We start from the raw sequence: 25,878 nt of genomic DNA on the forward strand, positions 1-25,878 counted from the left end.
TTAAATCAAGTGTCGTCTTTTGAATTTTCTTATGACTTATTGATTGACCCTAAAAAAAGACTTAAATAGGGTTTCATTTTATAAATAAAGTAGCATTTAAAATAAAAATTTTGTTTCTTATTTTGAGAAATTTTGTAGGCCCTCTCAGTTTTCACATCTTCTGAAAAAGGAATAATAATTTTTTTTTAGATTTATAAAATGGCATTGCTCTTTAAATTATTTCAAATATATAGTATATTTATATTTTAAAAAGTACTTTGTTAAATTTTATTGAATAGTTACTTTTCGATACTATATAAAATTTTAAAACAAATAAATATAATTTTGTTAAAAGTTAAATTATTGTAAACAGAAATAAAAGAGAATATTAGTTGTGATGGCTTTGTTGAAAAGCAGGATTTTTTAAGTAACTGTTCAAAAAAATAATTGTTTTAAATAATTTTATTCTATGACTACATTTATAAATTATGTAATTTTTTAAAAATCAAAAATAATAATAATACATTTAAATGTAAAGATATGAGCATAAAGTATTTCCTTACTGGTAGTATTAGGTTGGGGCAAAATTAATATAATATTTTCTTTAAATAAAATGAAATAATTATAATATAATTTTACTCTTTAAATTAATGCATTTTATGCGACAAGAAACTAGTTAAGTTACATCTATAACATAAAGATATAGTGTTTTAGGTATATATTCAAAGAATAAACAAAAGTCTCTACCTCAAAGACTTGAGGTTTACTTTCTTAGGATGCAAACTTGGCTTTAGGAAATTCCAGCTTGATCAAATTGATAACTTTTTTTTTTGTTTTTGTAAAAAATTTCATTGTTTGTTTTGGATTTTCCGGCTTCAATTGATTACCTCGGTAAGTTTTCACAAACACAAAAATAATCTAATAATTATTAAGTTGTTGAAATCTAAAATTTTCCCTTACAAATATTTTTAAATAAGTATTGAACAGTAAATTACCTTTCATCCATTATTGTGTAAATATTTTTAGTAGGCTATGTTTTGCTGCAATCTAAGTTTAAAGTCATAGAAATAAATTTGGCAAAAATCTTGTTTTGACATATTTTCTTGATAAGGTCCTAAGATTAATGTCCTGCTATAACAAGAACACCTATCTATGGGTTAACATAAATTATAACAGGAAAACATATTTATGACATTTCTTCAGACTTTCTGTGTAAACACAGTCTGAAGAAATATCATAAATATGTTTTCCTGTTATTTAGTATATAAATAACCTTGAGGTTTTATTTGTTTTCTGCATAGCATTAGACTCATTATAAACAATTTAAATGCCAATTTTTTATTGTTTCCACCAACTTACGTGAATCCTTTACCTTTACGGGAAAAATGGTTTATGTCCATGAAAGCTGATTCGGGGGGAAAACAAGAAATTTCAAGGTTTGATAATTTTTAGAAGCAAGCATTCAATTTAAATGTCGCCCGGTGGCTGAGCGGTAGAGCTTCGCGCTGTGGTGCCACAGGTCCCTGGTTCGATCCTCGGGCCGGGCAAGGTTGACTCAGCCTTTCATCCCTTCAGTGGGTCGATAAATGAGTACCAAGCATGCTTGAGAACTAAACACTGGGGGTTCCGCGTTCGGCTGACCACCTGACCGGAACATCTACTCCTGCACCCTAGAACCTATGGTTAAAAAAACTGAGATGGGCACAGTAGGCCTTGGCCGTCTACGTGCTGTTGCGCCACTGAGTTTAGTTTAATTCATTCAATTGAAATCGTAAGAATAAGAGCATGCACGACTGTCACAAACATTAATCTGAATGCTCTGAAAATTTCAAAACAAAATTTGCATTTTTGATGTTAAAAAAAAAATTTTAAATTGTGTTGGACAAGAACTATTTTTTCCTAAAAATTTCTCTCCAATGAATGCTTACTTACTTCTACTCCCGTCATCTTCTTCACTATGCTTTTCTTTGTTCTTTTTCTCTACTCTTCGATAGAAACCGTTATTATCTAACATAGCTCATCTGCACTAGGGATGTAACGAATATTCAATTACGTATTTTTTTAAAAAAATATTTTTTTAAAAAGTTTTTTTTTTTTTTTCAATTTTAACAGATTAAATAAAGAGTAATCTAATACAGTACAGAACCTCTTATCCAGAAAACCGGAACGATATTCAATAAATATTCCTGCCATTGTTTAAAAAAAAAATTTTTTTTTTCCTCATAAGATTTTAGGATTTTTCTTTCTTTTTTAAAAGATGTTTCCTTTACCATCATATTAGAATCATTAGTTCCCTACACTGTCAAGAGAAGTAAGAGTCTTGTACTAAATATCATCAATCATTCCCCTACATAGTTGTTTCTTTTCACTCATAGCTCAGTGAGAAAGAGTGACTCATTGAACACCTGTTTTCTTATCATCTGGCCCTTAAGCAGGGAGAGTCATTACTACCAGCTTCTCACAGTAGGAGTCATCATGTCTGTTGATTGCTTAGTCCAGGAGAGTTAAAAACAAAATTTTATTTGTCTTCTTTGATTCTTAGAAATCTCTTAAAGTACTTTCTACAGGGACTATAAAAACTCCTATTTTTCCTATTATCCTTGTACCCCTTATTTTTTTTTCCTGTTATTTCCTACTCTTATTTTTTGAAAAATTATCTGTCATTTCTGCTATTCCCCCTTTGAACATAGTGACAGCCTAAGAACAGGGAATAATGACTCAAGGGCAAGTATTGCAGCTGCACCTGTTTTTCAATTCACTCATTTCGAATGGGGTGTGAGGAGGGGGCAGAACATGGTAGAACATAAATTCTTTTTATCATGTCAGCTTCTGTGTCTGCTTGCCAATTTATGTTTAACTGGAGTGGAGGAGAAATAAAATAGCTCTGCTTAATGAGGAATAAGATAGTGATACACATGTTTTTCCTTCTGATTTCGATTAATGTTTTAGTAAAATGTTGAAACCAAAGTTAAACTCTTCTAGATAGTAATCGAGTGCCAGAATCTCGGCGATATTGTCGCAAAACGTTAGTTTTTTGCAGACGATTTTTCCTTTGGGAAGTAAAAAATTATTAATTTCTTTTCTGCAGAAATTTTCGAAAAATTTTTTTTTTCATCCAGAATTATATTCAAACTATGTATTTCTAGAGCATAGGAGGAGGGAAAAGAAATGTTTGAGAACAATAAAGTAAAAAAATTTGTTTTTCTTTTATCCAGAAATTTTCGAAAGATTCTTTTTTTTTTTCCATCCAGAATTATATTCAAAGGATGTCTATCTCGTGCATAGGAGGGGAAAGAGATGCTCGCGATTTTTCTCTTCTCATTTGTGAATAATGAAGTAAAAAATTGTGTTTTCCTTTGTCCCGAAATTTTTGAAGAATTCTTTTTTTCCCCCATCCAGAATAATATTCAAAGGATGTCTCTTTCGCGCATAGGCGAGAAAAGAAACGCTCGTGATTTTTCTCTTCTCATTTGAGAATAGTAAAAAACAATGAAGTAAAAAAATTTCGAAAGAATTTTTTTCTCCATCCAGAATTGTATTCAAACGTTGTCTTTCTCGCACAGAGGGAAAGGAAATGCTCATGATTTTTTCATTTGTTAATAATGGAGTGGATGGTTTTGAGTCCTGACGCAGACAACGACGAGGAAGATGTAGCCCACTCCCTTTTTTGTTCATTTTACATTAAGCCTGTATATTTTTATTTCATTTTTTTTCTTTTTATCTTATTAATCTTATGTGTATTACTTTATCGTTTTTTCTTCTTTTTAAGATTATATCTAAATATTTTTTTTAGTTGGGTTTGACAATAAAAAAAAACAGCTTTTTGTAGCGATTCAGAAAACCGGAAAAATCAGTTATCCGGAATAGCGATGTTCCGGATAATCGGTTCACTACTGTATCATATTTGAAGTAGTTTTTACACAGATTTATTGAGCTCTAAAATTTGCAAATTTATGTTCTGATAAAAAAAAAGGGAAAAGCAAAATTTGAAGAACTGAAACTGGGTCATTTTATACTGAACTACGAGTTTTGTATTGTTTTTTTTTTTTTTTTTTTAAGTTACATTTAGGCATGTTACATTTAGGCATTCATCGTTTTTTCAACGCTTTTTGTTTGAGGAATTGATAATATTTCTTCAATTCGTTTTTTCTGTTATTATAAAACAGCATTTTAATGGAACGTTTCTAATAGACTTTATTATCGTTTTTTTTTTTTTTTTCCTGTTTGGTAAGACATAACAGTCATTTTCGAAGTTTAATTTATATTTTAAGAAGAATTATTTTCTATTTACTCTCTTTTGCTTTTTTTTATTAACTTTTCTTCTTATCAGCATTTTTATTATGACTAAGTATTTTTTTTAACGAGCGTTTCTAACAAACGTTATTCTTTTATCTACATATTTTCTAAAAACACGGTATTTTGAAAGAAAATAGAGATTTTTATCCTCAAATTTTTCGTTTAAAAATTAAGAATGATTTTTGTTTTGGTTTCTACCTAGCTTTTTCTTTATTAAAAAACTTTGTTTTTATCGTCTTTTTATTATGACAGAGCAATTAAGTTGATTTTCATCATTTTTTCCAAAAAATATGATAATTGGAAAACTGAGATGTTCAGCTTTAAAACTTTCTTTCAAAAATTAAAATTGATTTTTATTCTTTCTGTTTTGCTTTTTTTTATTTCTTTCTGGACGTTTTTATGCCAGTGCGGCTTTTTTAAAAAGGGTTTCTAATGGACTGTCTCTAACATTTTATTGATGCTTTTTTTTCTCCCGGAAAATATTTTTTTTAGCATTTAAGCTTTGTTTCAAGAATTAAGAGGAATTTTTTTTACAATTTCATTTTTTAGGTGTGAATCAGTTTTTTATTTATCTTAAATATTTCTAATGAATAACTATTACAGTAATTTTCCTTTTACCCCATACCAATAATATAGCTAAGTTTTGATTATTCTTCAATAATGACTAGAGTTATATAAATACCTGGATTATAAAAAATTCAATATTTTTAATACGATATTATTTATAATAACAACCGAATCTTGAAACGAAACATTCATTTTTGTAGCCACTTTTAAATGTTCAATTTGTGTGATTTTGTCGTCGATCTTTTGTTTCTGTCAAGGTTTAACAATTTTTACTACTTTCGTTTGATGTAATGATTTACAAAATTCGAAAAAAGAATAGTGCGTTTTTCCAACTTCAAAGCGCGAAAATACTGGAATATTAATAAAATAGAAAACGTATGAGTAATACTAGTATATGACTAATACACATGAATAATGCAAGAATAAAAAACATATTACATTTACAATTAAAAAAATATATATATATGCAATTTTATTCTAAGCAATGTAGATTTCTTTTTCTTTTAATTAGTAATTACTATTAAAAGAATCATGCTGAGAGATATTAGCTATAGGGAAGTTTATTGCAAACAATTCCTCCTCAGGGTTTAAGTATAAAGAATAACATTTATTAATAATTTTTTTTAATGAATAAATGTTGCTATCTGGCTGAATATTAGGTATTCGGCTAAATCACTATTCGTTACATCTCTAATCTACACTGTGTAACAACTCTCAGGGAGAACCGATTCTCTACATTATTGATTTGTCAAAATTTAGTAATCCTCAAAATGCAACAGTTGGTGATTTAGCTGTCATTTTTGTGAAAAATGACAGAAACCGTATAACCCCCTTGATCTTCAGTTATAATTCTCCAAGCATTCTGACTCTGGGAAAAATTATCTGCACTAACTAAAGTCTAAGTATGATGATGTTTATTTTGAGTAAAAATTTTATTAATTATACACAAAGGTTCTTTGGGGGAAAAAATTTCCGCTACTTCTGAAAAAGAAAACGAAACAAAAAAAAATTTGTTAAAAAAAATCCAGAATATTTATGAGGTTAGTAACATAAAATATTTGTGAAACTATAACATTTCTGGAATGAGCCATAACTAGTAGGTTGGGCAGGAAAGATGCCGTATGTAAAAAAAAAGAAAATTGATATAAAATAAATTAATATCTTCTGGTCTTGCATCTCTCTGGAAATTTATAAGAACTAGCAAAATTGATAATTTTTCTTAAATTTTTTAATCAGGGTTTGTTGATTTAAATCAAATGATTTTTTTTTAAAAAATCATTGATTTAAATCAACTGATTTTTTATATATATATATATTGATTCTAAAAGTTAAAAAATAATGTTTTAAATTATTGATATTTTTATTATTTCTCTTTATTTTAAATAAATTGCTGCATTAATTAATTTTAGTTAACGAAATTACTTTCTTTCTTGGTGTATGTTCAATTCCAACACATTTAAAATTACATTTTTAAAAATCTTTTGACTCTTGAGATTGAAAGTACAAATTAAAGTACACATTTAATGCCGTCTTAATATAGATTTGCATGGCTGTAGAAAGTAATTAATAAGCATGAATTTTTCTCCAAAAAAAATGCAAATAATGTTAATTAAAATTCTACCTTTTGATGGAAAAAACATAGAACTAAAATCCACATTATATTTTATTGGTGGAAAATGTATATTTCTAAAGCTTGAGGTTATATTAAAAAGAAATTACCCTAATATGCCAAAAATAGAAAGAAAGAAAAAAGGCTGATGAATTCAGATATTTTTTTCCTGATATGGTGTAATTTTTTCCATTCTAACTTTTTCAAACTCTTTTTGAAGCAGTAGAGTTTTTAACTGGTAACGGGTATTTTTTTTCTCATAATATGTTTACAGTATCTTTGACATTATCAAATTTCCTATAAAGAAATTTTGTGAAAAGAAATTCCAATGAGTACATGGATTTTTTTAAAAAATTTTTTAGCTTAACTTATCTATTTCGATATAGGGTTAAAAATGAATATTTTAATATAAAAATATATAGATCAAATATTTATTTATTTTTTGATGAATGACTACATTCATAAGCACAATCTGTTACATTTATTTTGTCATATTAAAAATCAAGAGAAAAAAAATCAGAATTTTAAATTAAAATTATGGTTTGCTAATTGAAGCTTTGTTTTAATGGTTAAAGAACAGGGGTCTATCCAAGCCAAATTTACTACTGCTTAGCGTTACCTTCACAAATTCAACTTTAGAAAAATACTTTTTCGTCAAATTTTATTTTTGTGTCTCGTAAGAAACGATAAATCCATATTTTTGTGTTGATTTTTTAATATAATTTCTAATTTTCACAAATTATGTCTAAATTTTCCCAAACTAAGTACCTCTCAGAAAAACCTAGACAAACCCCAGAAGTATTCTTTAAATTCTCTATTTCATCTAGTCTTGAAATTTCAATCATGCATTTGTTTCAAAATGGTTGCTATGCATTCAAAGCAATGTATTATAACAGAAAATTATTTTAGTAAGTTAGAGTTTCTTAAATATTGTTATAATATAGCTTTAATATTAATTTAATTTTGATTAAACATTTATAAATGTTTTTTAATCATAAATTAAAGTTCTAACAATTAATTTGAATAAAAATCAAAAAAATCTGATTTAAATAAAAAAAATCTGATTTTTTTTTTTTAAATCACAAACCCTGTTTTTAATACCACTTAAAATTGTTCAATTGACATGCTCTAGTTTCTTGTGCTTACTTTATTGTTCAATAAAAGGAAATATGTTAAAATATCATAATTCAATGCATACCAATTGCTCAATGTGTCTAAAAAATAGGAATTATATCAGTTTTCTAAATTTACTGTTGGATCGTTAATCAGTAACCATATTAGATTACTTCTAAGTGAGAGATTAGTTTTAACCTCTTTCAAAAGGCTTTCTACCGTCTTGAACAGAAGAGTTTTGACAAATGTTTCACAAGGCTTTAGAAAATTTTAAATTTTTTAATTTCACTTTGACTTTAGGATTTCAGCTTGACAGTTGTTAGATGTATTTCATTTAACTTAAAAATCATGTTATGTTTTTTTTGCAATCAGGAGTTAGTTAAAATATTATGATTTTTTCTACCAGGTTCTAAAATTTTCTACATTGCAGCAAACCTGGTTTGTTCTAATTGAATAAGTTACTAGAGTATAATGTAATTTATAAATTTGATACTTTATACCTCCTTTGGCAGAATAGTATTGCCTATTAAAATTGACAGTCAATTAAGAGAACTCAATAAACTAGTTTGATGAACCAAAAAATATAATTATGAGGCAGAGTTTTGTATGCCCCACAGTTGGCCTCTGGAGATTTTTATTCAGAGCCAAGTTCCCATATATTTCTTTCCATGTTGTTTCATTAGGAGAGCATTTGACACACAGGTTTAGAGTGCAAAAAAAGAAACATTTAAATAACTTTTGATTTAATGATCAGACATTAACAAAGTAGGACTCAATATTAATGCTTCGAGCGGGTGCCTTCAAATATGCCAGTTACCGCTGACAATATTTTAAGTTACAAAATCAGACACAAAAACGTACCGTTTTCGAACAAATATAATTCTTTTTAAACACATTCGGATTTCTAACCCCAGCCACAATTGCAGGATGCAGCCACAATTTGGGAAATATGATCACAACAGTTTGGTCAGGAGAGCGGTTCTAAGTTTAATCCCCTTAATGTTAATTTTACAATTTGAATATTTTGCCGTAGTTCGAAAACTTTTAAAAAGAATTCAATACATTTTGGCAATTATGAAATTCGTTAATCCAAAGATAATTCCATGAAAAAATAAAAATACTTATTTATAATTTTTAAGTATTTTATTTTTTACTAGTCAAAATAGTTTTGAATTGTGAAGCTTGCAAATTTTTACCTAATTTTAAAGAGCATTTTTTTAGATGGCAAAATACAAAAATTTGAACGAAATCGGTCGATTAGTTCTTTTGAAATAGAGCTTTAAACATCTGACTATTTTAAATTTATGATGAGGATTCTCAGGAATTTAAAAATAAATAAAAACAGAAAAGGCTAAATATAGTAAAATAATGGATGACACATCGAGACATAGCGTTAAAAAGAATCATTAATTTACATTTTTTTTATCTTTGATTAAAAAAATAATTTAAGTTAGATAAAAAATGTTCTGATAGCTTACTTAATTTCCAAAGTGATGTTACATTAAAAACACAATCCTGCCTAATTTCATAAAACTCGCATGATGAACACTAAATTGAAAAGAATGAATCTAGGACTAAATGAAAAGAGACCAAAGTATACATGATTATTCTCTAAGGTCACTCCTCCCTCTGTTTTTTGCTTTGCATTACCTCTATGGGATATTGGTGTGAAGCTTAAATTAAACTTATACATAGAGAAATTTTAACCATAAAAAAAGTTAATATGAGAATATATCATTTAAAAACATTAATATATTTCACAAACAAACAATATTTTAAAAAGGGGAAAATCAATAATTTAGAGAACATTAAATCTGGGTCTCATTTGGCACCCCTGTAACCTGGTGCTCAGGGCTGATGCCCACCTTGCCCGCACCTTTCCACTGACACTGTGCCCTACATATAAAATGGTTCACAACTATTTGTCAAAAACGCAAAGGCAGGGTGAGGTGACCTAAATAAACTGATTTTGAATATGAATGTACAATAGATATGCAAATACAGCGTTAAAGCAATTGCAAGCAAAGCAGTACTAAGCTCAAGAAATTGAAAAGGTAAGTTATATAAAAGAAAACAACTTATTAAGAGTTTACAACAGCTTGCAACCAGTTTACAATCAAATTGCAGTTTATAATAACTGCCCAAAAAACGAGTTTCAAGAGAGATACAAGATTCTGAGTGGGGGTGCATAGATTGGCCTATATTAGAAACATTACCAGCAGCAACAGACAATAGGCAACCAGATCTTCAGATGGTACAGGTATATTTGATAGGTATTATGCTTTTTGATCTCAAATTAAGAAATTCAAGCATGTCAAATCTGGAAAAAATAGTGGCTAGGGAACAGATCTACTAAGTCCTATCTCATGGTACCCATAGAAGCTTGCTGCTTGAAATCTGAAGTGAGCTGGGGTTTCATCTTGCTTGAAACGTTATTGTGCAAACACCCTGAGAAAAATTGGCCAGAAGTTCAGGTAATACGTCTTGAAGGAAGATACAGTTAAACAACTTTAGAATATACGACTCTACTAAGTTATTGTGTACAATGTTTTCCCGAACATTAATGAGAAACTTTTATTGGTAGACGTATGCTCTTTTGCCCTGTGGGTTATAAGCCCAAAGGTGAGAAATATGGATGTTAAACATACCTGAGCGACAAAAGGATTACTCATCAGTGAATCAAAAATCTGTAGAGAAAGTGGGATTTGATCCAGCCTGATAGCAGATGGCAAAGAGGATAAGTTGAAAATAATGGTCAATGCTTGCACACTTTGCAAATGATATGGATGTATTCCATCTTCATAAAAGTTACATGGCTCACCTTCCAATGCACGTCCAAAAGCTCTTAAAGGATTGCCTTTTAATGCTTATTTTATTCTTTTTTCCACAGCAGGAATTCTGTGATACCATTCAGGGTCAATATACACTGATCAATTCTTGCTGAACTCCCGATGAAGACGCTCAAGTGCTTGGCTTAATGCGGCATTTCCACACACATTCCTTTATGAAATATGCTTATTTCGGTTGTCTCTACCTGCTTTTACATTTTGCACAATTAGTTTTGAACCATCCTGTATGTATATATATATAAATTACTAGTTATGATAAAAGACATGACATAATAAAAAGTACTACAGTACAGAACCCGTTATCCGGAAATCGGTAAACCAAAAAACCGGAACAAAATTCGATAAATTTTCTTGCCATTTTTTTAATAAAAATTTTTCCTCATAAGATTTTACGATTTTTCTTTCTTTTTTTAAAGATGTTTACCTTACCATCATTTTGAAAATAATCATTAGTGTATTACTTTATCGTTTTTTCTTATTTTTAAGATTATTTCCAATTTTTTTTTTCTTAGTTGGGTTTAACAATAAAAAAAACGGCTTTTTGTAGCGATTCAGAAAACCGGAAAAATCAGTTATCCGGAGTAGTGATGGTCCCGACCGTTCCGGATAATCGGTCCCCTACTGTAATAACAAAAAGCTTAAGCTTCATAAGCCAAATACAGAACATTTTAAATAGATGTTTATATTTCTTTTTTAAACAGTCTTCTCTGATAAACAACAATTTCCATTCATAAAATCTAATTATATAGTTTAAAAATGAAAATAAGCGAATGCTATCAGACATGACATCAATATCTAGGCAGCAGTATTTAGTTAACAAAAAACTTTTATATTTTTATTGTTTTTAAAACCTTTTTAAATTAATTTAAAATATTTAACACAATTATAAATTATGACAATGTAGAATTTTTCATTTCTAGAAAGTAATTCTAGATAAATATTTGAAGACTTTTTGGTTCGGTTAATAATATTTTCAGATTTCTTTCAATAAACTAATTTAAAACACTATTTTTCAATACTGTCTTTTATTTATATTTTTTGTGCTTGTAAGTGCTTACTAACATTTATTCTATGAAGAAAAATCATGAAAAGTTTATAACACCTTCAAAAAAATGAATTTTTTAGTTGCTGCAACAAATGATACCAAATAATACAAATGTCAGAAATGCAAAATATCACATTTTTCAAATTGAAAGACTAGCTCTGAGAGACTGTATTTGATACAAAATAATAATGTATTGGACCACGACAAATGGGGCAATTTTTGCACAGTTCAAAGCATGTTTGGCACAAACATATATGTCCACAAGGTACCACAACTACAGATATTTCTCTAGACATACACACAACACAAAGTTCATTTCCAGTTTGTGATGACTCAAATGATCCAGGGTAAATTTTCTGAAAAGAAAATATGTATATTAAATAAGTATGTTAGAACAACATTATTACTTTTAAACAATCAAAAACTTAAACGCATAAATTTTATTACTAATTAAATGAAGTTGAAAAACTTAACAATTAATGTAATTTAACAACGTCATGAGTTATGACTAAAACTTTATAAATACAATTTTTTTTAAAAATTAAGAAAATAATGTCCAAAACAAAATAATACCTTATGAATAAATGTTTTTTTTTACGTTACAATTTATAAATAATGCATCTTTAAATTAATTAGCTATGTTTTTTCAATATTAATTTCAAAGTAAATAAAATTTGTAATGGATAAAAATATAAAGAAATAAAATCATTACTTTAACAATACCAAGATAGCCATTTGAACTTTTGGCATATTGTAGATAAAGTTCAGCTGGTAGTTTTATTTCTTGATCTGGTATGTGGATAATATTTGCTAACAGCATCTAAAAAAAGTATAGAATAAATATTTACTGCTTAGTAAATAAATAAAACAAGTAAACAAGGAAATAATAGATAGCAAAAATTTCACTGTTCATCAGCAGCATCCAGCATTTACCTTAAATAAAGGAAACTAAGTATGTTACAGTCAAACTCCATTAACATGAACACGCTTAACGTTCCCTGTCAAATTGTGTACAGATATAATACTTTAAAGTACTTTTAATGTAAACATACTTAATGTGAAATATCTTTTAATGTGAATTTTAATTCCATTACCCTTGGAAAAAAATTTCCTTTTAATGTGAACAGAAAATTTATTTCCCCTTTGACAGGAAAGAAAATTGACCATTCACAATTCTATACCTGCATCATAACATAATTGCAGCATTACAGCAGTCAAATGAAAGAGTTATATGAATTGAATGTGTTGAGGGGGGAGGGGTTTTACAGGAAACAACATAAATCCTTTTGAACTCTAATATGACAAGCTTTCTTTCCTCTCATAGGTGTGAATGTGAAGAAGCATGTTTTCCTGAGAAATGATCACCCATATTCATCCTTTATTCAATATGGGTAGTCATTTTTTCAACACTCTCATAGGTTATTCTAAGAAATTGATATAGCTGAATGCATTTCTATAGAAGACGTGCACAGCTAAAATGCTTCTGAAATTTCTCTAGTGAATACTTTGGTTTACTTTCCTCTGATGGATGCTATCGATGAAATTAAAACAGTTCGTTCTTTTGTAATGCAAAATGAACATTCAAATCATATTTGGGGTACAGTTAATAAGTTTGAAGACTTTTGGAAAGTATGAGTGAATAAGAAATCAAAACAGCAAGCTATTACTGATTATTTTGTTAGTAACTGATTAACTGATAACTGAGTATTATTGCTCTCTAATTTATGAGACAAATCAGTTTTTTCTTTTTAGTTAGTTACTTTTCTACTTTTATGGAACTTTTTATTTGCTAGTACAGAATTGGTAAAAAGATAGAGTATCGAAAGTAAGTACATTTTTTTGAATTTTGTCTTAATTAAAATAAATTTTTCTTCTTTTATAACTTAATTTTATTTTTTAAAGTAATTTGCTGCATTTATTATGAGATGTATAGAAGTTATTAATTTAATATAAAATTAAAAACATTTATTGAAATGAAATATATATTAATTTACATATTCAAAAAAGAAATTTAAGATGAGAAAACATAAATAGATAGCAGATATAAATAATAGAAAGTTACGTATAGTATGATATTTATCAAAAAATTTCTGAACTGATAACATGAATTACTTTTAACATGAGCAAATTTTCTGTCCCCCTTTGAGTTGACGTTAACATTTGACCGTAACTCCATAATCAAGCATATGTATCTATAGGTTGAGAACTTTTCTTTAAATCTAAATTACAAAAGGTAGTCTTATACGTGGATCAGTTAGGCTAATGGAGAAAAGCTGAAAAGTCCTATTGTTTTAAAACTGACAACAAAACTGCACATCATTTATAATTTATAGTGAAGAAAATTTTCTTGTTCATCTTTGAGACATAATAAAAAGAACACAGATGCTTCGAATTGTATACAAGACAATTGGATAAATAACATTGCTAGCTTCAGCTAGGATTATCATAGTTAGAACTATTGCTTAAGGTGGCTGAGGTTTTCAATTGAAAAATATTCCACCTATTATTATCTGCTCAGCAACATTTTTGCCCTTATGCAGACATGTTTAAACATGCATCGAATTTCTCCTTTACATGGTTTAATATACAGGATTTGGAGAAAAATAAGACCTGAATATACAAAATTTCCATTAGTAGCCAGTAGACTCTAAAAACTTAGTAGCCACTAACCTAATGATTCGGTGACCAATGTCAATAGGTCCTAGTTCAATAGCCACTTTTTGCAATTTTTTTTTTTTTTGCTTATATAAAATTATACTTACAAAAATCATAATAGAAATAATCTACCACCATAAAAAGTTAATTCAACAATAAAAACAATATAAATCTGTGACAAAATGTAGTTAAGACTGTGACAAAATTTAGTTAATGTGACAAAATTTAATTAAGAATTAAAATTTGGGTAAGAAATTAAGACTTTAAAGAATTTATTTATAAATATTTAAGCTGCCACTTCTTTTTGTTGACTCACCCAAGTGGTGAGTGTTTATTTTCAAGTCTAAGAAAAAACATTATCTTGCAGGATTGGTACACACCTAGAAAAAATTAACAACTTGTATCAATTTTGTCATAAAGAAGCAAAAAATTTCTTAATATTAGCTTCAACAATGAAAATAAAATTTCATATCTGCCACAATCGGATCTATATATATTAATTTGGAGAAAATAAAATATTCCGGTTGCAACAAACATAGAAATTTGATAAGTTTATATTGATATTACTATATGAACCCCTTGTCACGACTTAATCCACAATTAAAATAAGAGAAACTACAGAACTGTTATAGTTATTAGTTTCATATGGAAAATAATAATTACAACAACTTACTTAAAAATGAAAAAAATCTGGTTAATCCGTCATTTTTTCAATCAAACAATATTATCTTTTTTACTTATGCAAACAGTGAACCTGTAGCACTGAAATAATACATATAAATATTTGTCAACCATAAATATATTCACAGCAGGATCCTTGTTACTTTTCCTTTCCACCTTTTCTGCGGAAATTGTGACTTGCCATTCAAAAAAAAAGAGTCATGGAATGTTTACTGCAGGTGTTGCACTCCTCCATGAAAATGCTTGTCCACATACGGAGTGATGCACAGCAGCTGTTTTGAGGGAATTTGGCTGGGAGTAGTTTGATCATCCACCCTACAGCCCTGATATTGCTCCCAGTGATTATCACGTTTTCTTGCACCTCAAGAAATTCCTGTCCTCCGGTGAGCGACGAAGAGCAGAAGACGTTTGTCACACATTGATTCCATTCACAGGTGGCAGAGTTCTACGACAGAGGGATACAAAAGTTGATTCCACAATACGACAAGTGTTTCAATTCTGGTAGTGGCTATGTTGAAAAATGGCTAAAACAGTGCTGTACTTGTTGCCAATAAATATGTTCCTGAAGGTGTGAGTTTTTTTTTTTTTTTAATAAATATGGGAAACTTACTTTCTGGATGAGCCTCGTGTATATATATTGTCACGTAGAATAAATAGGACTTAGTCTACAAAGTTGGAGAGCTTTATTCAACACCTACAAAGTACAGTGAACAAAGTAACTGGCCCCCTTCTTAAGACACCCAGTCTTTTATAGGAATAATAACAGGAAATGATAGAAACAGGAAATTATATGCTAGAACATTCTAGAAACTTCTAGGAGAAACATAAATAATAAATAAAAGCTTATTTTAGAGTTTTATATTTTCTTACAGTTCTGCGGATCGAACCCTGAATCTCAGTCTTTCCAGGACGACGACTCTGTCCTCTCGGCCACACTGACAAGTCAATATATATATATTATATTGCTCACTTTGAACTATGGGAGTTATTGTTTTATTATTTTGATGCAGTTATTCCCATATGGTCATAACTTAAATCCAAATAATCATTTAACAAATATTTATCTATATATACAGTGGTGTCTCATTGTTGCGAATTCACAAGAAAAGAACATATTAATCCACACTAAATAAAGTCTGAAACAGGCAATGTTCATTTTAATTGAGTAAAAGTTTTATAAAGGACACTATGCAGAAAAAAAAAATTTTTTTTCATTCTTTTGAAAAGAGAACAAACTAAACTATTTATATATTATAAAAACTGTGTTCATATTTTAAAATTCTAGTTGCTATACTTGGCTAAGCTTAGGAAAAAAACATTATTTTTAAAACAAAATATTATTGGAATAAGACGCAACTTGTGTAACATATATTCAATGAATGAATATTGTTTTCACACATGAAAAATTAACTTTTAAACATATAATACAAATCTTATTTATCCCAGTATGTCTTTTAAATCTATTTTGATATCAATTTTGAGCCAATATAAATTTTTCAGTAACAACTCAAGCTAGCATTCTGCCATACTAATCTGTAATCCTTGAATGAGTTTTTATACCCAAATTCCCAGTGAATTTTTACCCTTTTTTTACTTTTGCAATTTGAATTCCACTGACAATTTAAAAAAATGATAGCATTTCTTATTGCAACAGTTAGAGACAAAAAAAAATTGGTTCAAAAATTGCTTGAGGAGAAGAGAAACTAATCTTTTTTTCTGTACTATAAGAAATATGCAAAATATGCAGTTGAAGTAATTCATTATAAGCTCCAATTTAAGGCGATCTCGCATTTAAATAAAAAATATTTAATATAAGTGAATGGTTTCTTGTTAAAAACCTATTCAAAATCATGTTATAGTGAGCATCACAATGATTAAATGACGAGTTTTCCAAAAAATTTAAAAAACTATTCAGAAAATAAGAGTTTAAATATTTTTTAAAGTTACATTCTTTTTCAAAAGGGTTACAAGCACCTCTTTAGTGTAAAAATAATATGTAACTATACAATATACAGACAAAATGTGACGTTCCTCACATGTATTCATCAATCACACAATGACTAATAAAATATATTATTATGCAAACCATTAAAATAATTCTATGCCTATTTTTGCTCATGTTCCTAAAACCCAGAATATCATCAGCATCACCCACTTACAAAGACACAGAGTTAGCTGAGTAATAGCAAACTGTTTTGCAGTATAAGTGTTAGTGATAATGTATTTTGTGGCATGCAAGTTATAAATTAAACAATTGCCGAGGTTCATAAAAACATCAAATGAATAAAAAAGAAACTCTTTTTTAAACATTTTCTAATTTATTTCATACATTATACATACTTGATAATTTTAGTTGATTTTGTCAGAATGGTCATCCTGGTTTTAGGAGCTAATTGTCCGAGTTCCTACATTCTTTTATAAATGAGTTTAACTGTACAATGAAATTTGTCCTCAGAATCCTAAGACTACTACACATTAAGATTACTTAGTATTAATTAGTAATAGGAATTAACAAGGACTACAAATGTGCCTAAATTAACTGAAGATTCGTATTAAATGGAGCCACATTAATCAGAGCCCACTGATCACTAATTGCACAAATTACACACCTAATTTCTAGAACTTCATCACTTATTTAAAATCACTAGACCTATAAATGCTCAATCTCTCTTGATCAGTGATTCCCAAAAAGTGTTGCAGGGATTTCCAAGGTTCCAAGGAAAAGTCACAAGGGTTCCAAGAGTTAGGACTTTTCTATTAACTTATTTTTCAACTACTACTAATGATTTTTTAAACCTGTAATTTTGTTTTATCCAATCTATTATTTATCATTTACTTAATATTTTGGTTATTTTTACTAAATTTTTAATTAAAATGCCAGTAAAAAAAATGTGAAAAAAATTACAGATATTTTTAATAACAATATATTAAATAAGTCATTTGAAGGATATCCATCTATAAAACAGAATGTTAGTAATTTCCATTTTACTTTGAATTCAAAATGAAATAAATAATTCAACAATCAAGAAATATGTCTCCCCGATAATCATTTTGAATGCTTACAAGAGTTTAGTTTTGTTTTCATTTAAATGAAATTCAGGTTATTTAATTTATTTTCAGTTTATATATACATAAAAAAACATATTCAAAACTAGACAAGATGCCATTCTTTGGCGACAAATACAACTGTCCTGCAACCAAAAAAAATTAGGCACCACTGAAAACTATTACTATTTACTATGCTTAATAATATAAAATTCCAGATTATTAATTAATATTTATCTTAGCTATTCGTCAGCTACTGAATTATAAGCACTCTTTCTTGCAAATTTTATAACTTTAATAGTTATCATTTAACAACTAAATACTATTTGGCATTTTTATTTTAAAGGGCCTTAACTGGAAAAATTTTATGAGTTGGTAAAACTGCAAGGGTTAATATAATTGCGATATGCAAGTCAGTCTTTTGATTTATTGTGAATAATAATAATTGAAATTTAGTAATTGAATGTAATAATTGAATAATAATTGAAATTTAGTAAGTGAAAATCTGAAAACATAATCTAAGTTTTCCACTGTTTCTTTTCTTACTTTGCCAACTGAACCATAATCTTCTAATGGTGACTAATAAAGAAAACAATTTTTTTAAACCAATTTAGTATGCAGACCATATGAGAATAGCTATCCTGCTGTCAAAAAACATTAAAACCATCTAAGTAGACGTAAAAAGTATTAACCAAAAATGAAATTTTATCAAACTAAAAATGCAAAATAGTAATAGAAAGTAAAAATTGTTAAATTAAATTAATAGATGCAATTACCATTTCGGGATTTGTTATGTTTGAGAGCGTTTTATTAAACATTATGAGTACAAAAGGATATTTCAACCTTGGACAAGATGTTTGAACAGCTTCAAAATCAAGTTCTTCAGGTGGCTGAAATTCTTTAGTAAGTTCCTCACCTTCAGGCAAGCTTCAATTTGTTAAAGGTCATTATTGTAATAAATTTAAATTACTATGGCAAAACACTGCATGCAATAATACATTTCATTCAATATTTTTGTGCAATATAAAAAAGAAGTTTTGCTAAAATCTTTACAAATTGGTTTTAAAATTTTTTGAAAAATTAAAGATAAGGCATAGTTGCAGATCTAAGGTAAATATAACCTGATATGGTTACCATCTACTTTCATATTACATTTCATTCCTGTAAGTGCTTTTGACTCCAACCTCTACAGAAACAGACTAGACCTCGAATTTTAATGACCACAAAATTCCATATAAAAACCCTTTAAAGGCATGCTAATACAAATTTTCATATTTTTTTTAAATTTGAGGAACTAATTATGATGCATTGGGTCTATGAACGAGAAAATTGCACTTAAAAAAATTCTAACTCATTGTCCCACAAGGGAAGGGGGGTTTCGGTGGTTAATAGCTGTCCGCATAGAACATTTTCGTTTGATAAGAAAATAATATTTTTTAAACTTGTTTTTTAACATTTTTTACGATAAATTTTAACTTTATTGAAACTAAATAATAAACTTAAATACTAAAATCATTTATATAATTTTAAACTCGAAAAAAGGCTTTAACAAATATAATAAAATAAGTAATAAAATACAAAATATATAATAGCGCAAATAAAACCTATGAATTTTAAACACCAAAAATGTTCTAAGAAATAAAATATAATACAAATATAATGTATATTATGCAATATTATGATGAAATAAATAATACAGAAACATATAATAATGAAAATAAAATATATAATAATGAAAATAAAATATATAATAAAATTGAATAAAAAATAAATATCTTACTACGACATTCTCTGCTATATATATTCTGGAATTTTTCCATTATAAAGAATTAAACTCACATCTCGTAATTGAAAATCAACAATACAAAATAAAAATAATAAAAAAAAATTTTAATTGTTAATTTTTAAGACAAGCAAAATGCAGTAAAATTAGTAATAAAAAATAAATTTAGCATCAACTCAATATGACTGTTCACTAATTCAAAAAGAACGCAAATGAGAAGAACAAATTTGCTTCAGGTAAGAAATTTGAGGTAATTGGCCTTATTTTAAATAAAAATCAATAAAAGACACATGGTTCTCCTTTCATAAGCCCCATGCTAACGAAAAATCCTAATAAATTTTGATCTACTTCACTATCTAAATGAGTGAAAGGGAGAAAAAGGACATGCGTTGGTTGGAATATTGTATGCTCTAGGGGCACAGTGGCCTCACTCTGAAACCAGGAAAAATAAATGTAAAAATTAAATACTTTTCTTTGGAATCTTTATTGGGAAAAATTTTGTATGTCAAAAGGAGCTCATAAACAACAGTAGAATATTTCAAATTCTTTTTGTATTTCATTGGGCAAAAAAATTTTTTTTGAAGTAAATAAAAAAAGCCTTGAAAACTTTTAAAATATTACTTTAAAAGTATTGGTTTCAGAAATTGACCGTTGTGCGTTAAGTAAATTTTTTTTTAAAAGAGCGGTTTAGCTGTCATACCACTGCGCGCTAAAGGGCTAAAATTAGTGATGTAACGAATAGTGATGTGGCCGAATAGCCGAATACCAAATATTCGGCCAAATTTTAGACCGAATATTCGGTGGCCGAATACTTACTTTTTAAAAATTTCTCTTTTGATTGTAATTAAAGTAATTTTCAAATTTTAAATTAAAAATGAAATAAATATTAACAAAATTGCTTTTTTAATCTTTGTATATTTAAAAAAATTTTAACAACTTGATTTATTTTTTGTAATAATTTAAATATCTTGATGCCAATAACAAGGCAATATGGCTTTTATAAATCTAAATAATTAATAACAGCATATTTTAGTTATAGTTATACTTGTAATTTATATGCTATTTTATTTAAAATAAGAACTCATTACTACTGTTAAATGAATTCTTAACTTTCTTTTTTGTCAGAAAAATTATTAAAACCAAGAAAATTAAGCTTGTTAAGTAGCTTGTTTCTCTAAGTATCAAGACATCCATTAAATGGATAATTAATGTTTTACATTTATAATAAATAATTATATAATCATATATTTCTAGTGCATATTATTGATAAATAGATATTATTAAGGGAATCGCAAATACATTTTAATTGCCGATTCAAATAGTATTCACACTTCTATTTAACAAACTATATATATTTGTATTTAATGTAAAAGATTCCAATGCTTGTTTAAATACATATGATGATAAATTTGCAACAAGAAAACGTCTTTATTTATGTAACATTATTAAATACACTTATGTATTATACAACTTAAATTGAGTAAATGTTAGATTTTCTAATAATTAATGCAGTGAAATGTAACTCTGCAATATTCATGATTAAAGATATTTAAAAGCACATTTAAAAAAATATCTTTCTTTATTTTTATGAATTTATTTAGCCAAATATCTAATAATATTCATATTCAGCCGAATAACTTCATTATTCGGCAAAAGGGCCGAATACCGAATAGTGGCCGAATATTCGTTACATCCCTAGTTAAAATGCAAAAAAAATTTCCTTAAAAATGCCCTATTACCGTATTTTTCGGCGAAAGCGCCGCTTCGTCGCAAACGCCGCACCTCGATAAAAATGAAATTTTTTAAAAAAAAGATATAGTAAGGGCCGCAATGGCGCTAAACCGCGTATATCAGCATCCTTTTAGAAGAGACCTTTGAATTACCATTTAGAATATCTGTATAATAAAAAATTAAATTTTTTTATGCATTTCATAAAGTTTTAATTTCTGAATTATAATAAAAAATTTAGTTTTCAGCAAAAAAAAAAAGCAACAAAAAAAGTTTTCTCTTTCAGCAAAAAAAAAAGAAAACAACAAAACTATATAAAATAAAGTTGTTCTTACCAGTTGGCACCGCGCCAAAAAACAGAAGAACAGCAAAAAAAATATTTATATGTTCAGTAGCTGAATTAAGGCTAAACTTATTACAGAAATCCGTAAAACAATGTAATAAGAAAAATAAAATAAAATTTTATTAAAAGAAAGATTTTAAAATTTATTACCGTTAACAATTTGAGGAAAAACTAATACATAATAACGAAACAGCTAATAATAACGAAATAACTAATAATAACAAGAATAAGAAATAACTAAGCAGGCCCCAAAAAAATTCTGAAAGAATGAGCGAAGGGGAAATAAGTTTCACTTTCACAATCTTTGAGGGTGGAATTTTAGTGGGTAGAATGCCCTCTCCTTCAATGGAAATAACCCAATGTAACTCAACTTAGAAAGAGAGAAGAAAATGTTTAACAGAGGGGTGTATCCCACCTCCTCCACGTGTCATTTCTATTGGAGCTGTTTAGGAGGAATCAATCAGTTATATTTAAAAGGGGTTGGGGAAAAGAAAAGGGTATGGGACCCCTAATCCAGCATTCCAAAATTCGGCACTTAATCTGATCTAATCTTTTTTTTTTTTTTTTTTTTTTTTTAAGAAATTTATATTGATAAGACAAGAAAAATCTGCTATATTCTTTTTATTTGGAATTTTATTCTGTTGAAGTAACTGTAACTTACTTTATTTTATCTTTTAAAAATAAAAAAGAAGCTTGAAAAAAAAAATAAATCTGTGTCAGAGGAAACATCTGTTTCTAAAGCAGTTTAAAATAAAGTGAGAAGTAAAAACACTTGCATTTCCAATGAACAAAATAAAGAAATGGAAGTTGGAGAGGGCCATATTGGAATTTCCGAAAGAGATCCGAAGTTCGGCATTTCGTCAGTCCCGTGAGTGTCGGATTTAGGGTCCTATTCTTCCTTTTCTGTTCGCTCAAATTATAATTGCCAAGGCGCTAAATAGATTTCTAGCTTGCGATTTTTCCTTAAGCTGGGGGTGGATACAAGATGCATACCTTTCAAATTTTCTCCTTATGCGATGTTTTTTTAAAATTATTATTTCGTTTGTTTATTTTCTTACAGGCTGCTGCCGAAAGTTTGCTAAGAATTGGCGATGTTCTGCAGCAGATCGCGATACAGGCGAATATTTCGTCGACTTCGTTATTAATTTTTTTTAATAGTCCTTCTCTCAGAAAATTATTTCATCTTAAATAACTTTCCTTGACAAATTTTTTTGCTACTAAAAAAATATTTCGTTGGAAGCGCCGCTGCATCGGAAGCGCCGCATGTAGGAAAAAAAACTTTTTTTTCGATAGCGCCGCGGCTCTTCCGCCGAAAAATACGGTAAGTAAAAATATAAAATTGAAGCAATGATTCCCTCTTTAAATTACTTCCATTCATGTTAAAATATATAAACCAATGCAATACATGTTCTGCATTCAATAAAGATTGAAATAAATGATAAATGCTAAAATAACAAAAAAAAGGAAAATATATTGACTCATGAAATTTTTTTATTTATATAGAAACTTTAATGACCATAAAAACTTCCAATATTACTAGATATCAGAATTATATTTAATTATTAAATGTTTTTTGATATTTCGAATGTAAATGAGCATCTCTTGTCTGAAAGTAAATTTTTATACCAGGAGAAGCTTTTCCAATGTCTATTGATGCAGTGTTTTCACTACAGCGCGAGAACGCGAGAATCTCGCATATTTTTTTCTTTTCTCGCATTAAAAAATTATTACCGCGAGAAATTCGCGCATTCTATAAACCAATTTCAAAATTCGCGAATTTCTCGCCTTTTGAAAAAAATTTCTCATTGCGCCAATTAGAATGAAATCCGTTTCACTTTTCTTCCTGGATCTTTCATTATTTTCAACATCTGCCCCATTATCTAGCTTCCCTGTTTGCCAGTATTGTTCAGAATCTTTAAGAACTACAGAACACCATCCCTCCGAACCTCTCTCAGAACGCATTTCTCTGCAACCACGTGTTTACTGTAGGTAAGGTTTCTTCATGTAAGACGTTCAAATTTTTTGCGCATTAATGCAAGATGGACAAATACCTTGTAAAGGCAATATCTTCTACTCCGAAACGGACAAATAAAAATGAAACAAATGTGGGTAGAAACGATCAAAACGAAACAAATACGCATTTGAGTTAACTAATTAGAATAGCTGATGAAAAAGTAGATATAGAACATTTTCCATACGATGATGCAGCAACATGGGCGCCCATAGGGGAGGGCCGAAGGGGCCCAGGCCCCCCCCCTAGATCCCCAGATTTTCACTAGAGCCCAATCGAAATAGGACAAAATGAAATTTTGGCATTTCTGAAAAAAATGAACATAAAGCCTTTCGAATCAAAGTCCTTTTCAAGTCAACAAAATCCAAATTTTCTAAAGCAATTCAAGATCATGTTTGCTTTTGTTATCACTTGCTTGAAGGGCGCTTGGAGGGGTCGATCTCTCTCTTTTCTGCGGCATTGAATTACTGCAAATAGGCATCAAATGATACCGGTGATTAGAGCTGTCATTCATCCGGGCCCACTCAAGAAGAGCCCAGAGCCTACGGGGGATTCTTGGGCAAGAACAGAAGTGCAAATCGTTGAGTCCCAGTGGCGTGCCGGTGCCAGCCGCGGGGGGGGGGGTCAGTCGCCTTCTCTGAAATTTTAGTGAGGGGGCAAATAATATGTTTCGCCCCTCCTGAAATTTAAACATTCGAGAAAATAAAATCAAGTAAAATTCCAATCAAGAAATAGTAAAAAAGTTAATTATTAGAAGAAAAAAACAACATTTTAAATTGAACTTTGAAGCTATTTTCCTCTGAAATTAAAGTAATAGGTTATAATGAATATAAAGACAAGGATCTTTTTTTCAACTTAGGAGCTATTTTTCAAAAAGAAAACTTTATTTTCCTCTGATATTTAATAAAAGGGCGAATAATGCGTTTCGCCCCTTTTGAAATTTAGACATTCACAAATATGAAGTCAATTTAAATTAGTAAACTTAGAAGAAAAATAGCCTTTTTTCCCCAACTAAATTGAGAGGGCGAGAGCTAAATTAATTTAATTTAATTGAGGGGGCGAATAATTCGTTTCGCCTCTTCTGAAATTTAGACATTCACAAAAATGAAGTCAAATTATACATTAGTAAACTTAGAGGGAAAACAAACCTTATTTTTTTTTCAACTAAATTGAGGGGTCGAATTAAAAAATTAATTTAATTTAATTGAGGGGCGAATGATGTGCTTCGCCCCTTCTAAAATTAGCCATTCGTGAAGATAAAGCTAGGTTGATAGTTTTAGAAAAAAAAGGAACTTTTTTAAATTTAAAAAAAACAAAACATTATTTTCTTCTGATATTTAATTGAGGGAGCAAATAGTGTGCTTAGCCCCTTTTGAAATTTAGACATTAGTGACTATGAGGTCAAGTTAAAAAAAAAAAGGAACCATTTTTTTTTCTACTTTAAAATTATTTTCGAAATCAAAATTTTTATTTTACTGAGACTTTAAGTTGAGGGGGCGAACAATGTGCCATTCGTGAAAATAAAGTTAAGTTAAATGGGTAATTTTAGAAAAAAAAAACTTTTTTTCAACTTCAAAGTTGTTTTTTTTAAAAAAAAGAAAACACTATTTATTCTGAAATTTAATTGAGGGGGCGAATAGTGTGCTTAGTCCCTTATGAAATTTAGACATTCATGAGAATGAAGCCAAATTAAATTGGTAACTTTTAAAAAAGTCTTATTTTCTTCTACTGTGAAACTATTTTTAAAGTATAAAATTTCATTTTCCTCTGAAATTTAATTGAAGGGCGGCGAATAATATGCTTCGCTCCTTCTGAAATTTAGCCATTCGTTAAAATAATGTCAAGTTAAATTGATAACTTTAGAAAAAGAAAACATTCTTTCTACTTTTAAGTTATTTTCGAAATCAAAAACTTTATTTAATAGTGAATTTAAATTGAGGGGACGAATAATGTGCTTCGCCCTTTCTGAAATTTAGCAATTCGTGAAAATAAAGTTAAGTTAAATTGGTAATTTTAGAAAAAAGTACTATTTATTTCTACTTTACAGCAATTTTCAAAATCACAAATTTTATTAAAGGGCGAATAACGTCTTTTGCCCCTTCTGAAATTTAGACATTCGTGAAAATAAAATTCAGTTTAATTGGTAATTTTAGAAAAAAGAAACTGTTTTTTTC

The 25,878-nt window shown here is 28.5% G+C and overlaps 1 protein-coding gene across 2 annotated transcripts in view; it reads right to left on the reverse strand.

The window, feature by feature from the left end:
* Positions 1 to 8,290: 8,290 nt before the first annotated feature.
* The window catches only part of LOC107446426 (uncharacterized), a 58,013-nt gene continuing 40,425 nt past the window's right edge, over positions 8,291 to 25,878 (reverse strand). The window contains exons 4-7 of one of the 2 annotated variants that reach the window (XR_011638141.2): positions 18,616 to 18,766; positions 14,430 to 14,493; positions 12,171 to 12,278; positions 8,291 to 11,814 (exon numbers count right to left, since the gene is read on the reverse strand). Coding sequence is in view for 1 of the 2 variants with exons in the window: in XM_016061065.4 (XP_015916551.1) it covers positions 11,611 to 11,814; positions 12,171 to 12,278; positions 18,616 to 18,766 (463 nt within the window). In the remaining variant the exon portion in view is untranslated. The remainder of the gene's footprint in view (positions 11,815 to 12,170; positions 12,279 to 14,429; positions 14,494 to 18,615; positions 18,767 to 25,878) is intronic. The other variant, XM_016061065.4, reaches the window with a different exon arrangement.

This window comes from Parasteatoda tepidariorum, chromosome 11, assembly GCF_982258835.1.
Source record: "Parasteatoda tepidariorum strain Cologne lab strain chromosome 11, Ptep-v5.0, whole genome shotgun sequence".
Classification (NCBI taxonomy): Eukaryota; Metazoa; Arthropoda; class Arachnida; order Araneae; family Theridiidae; genus Parasteatoda; species Parasteatoda tepidariorum.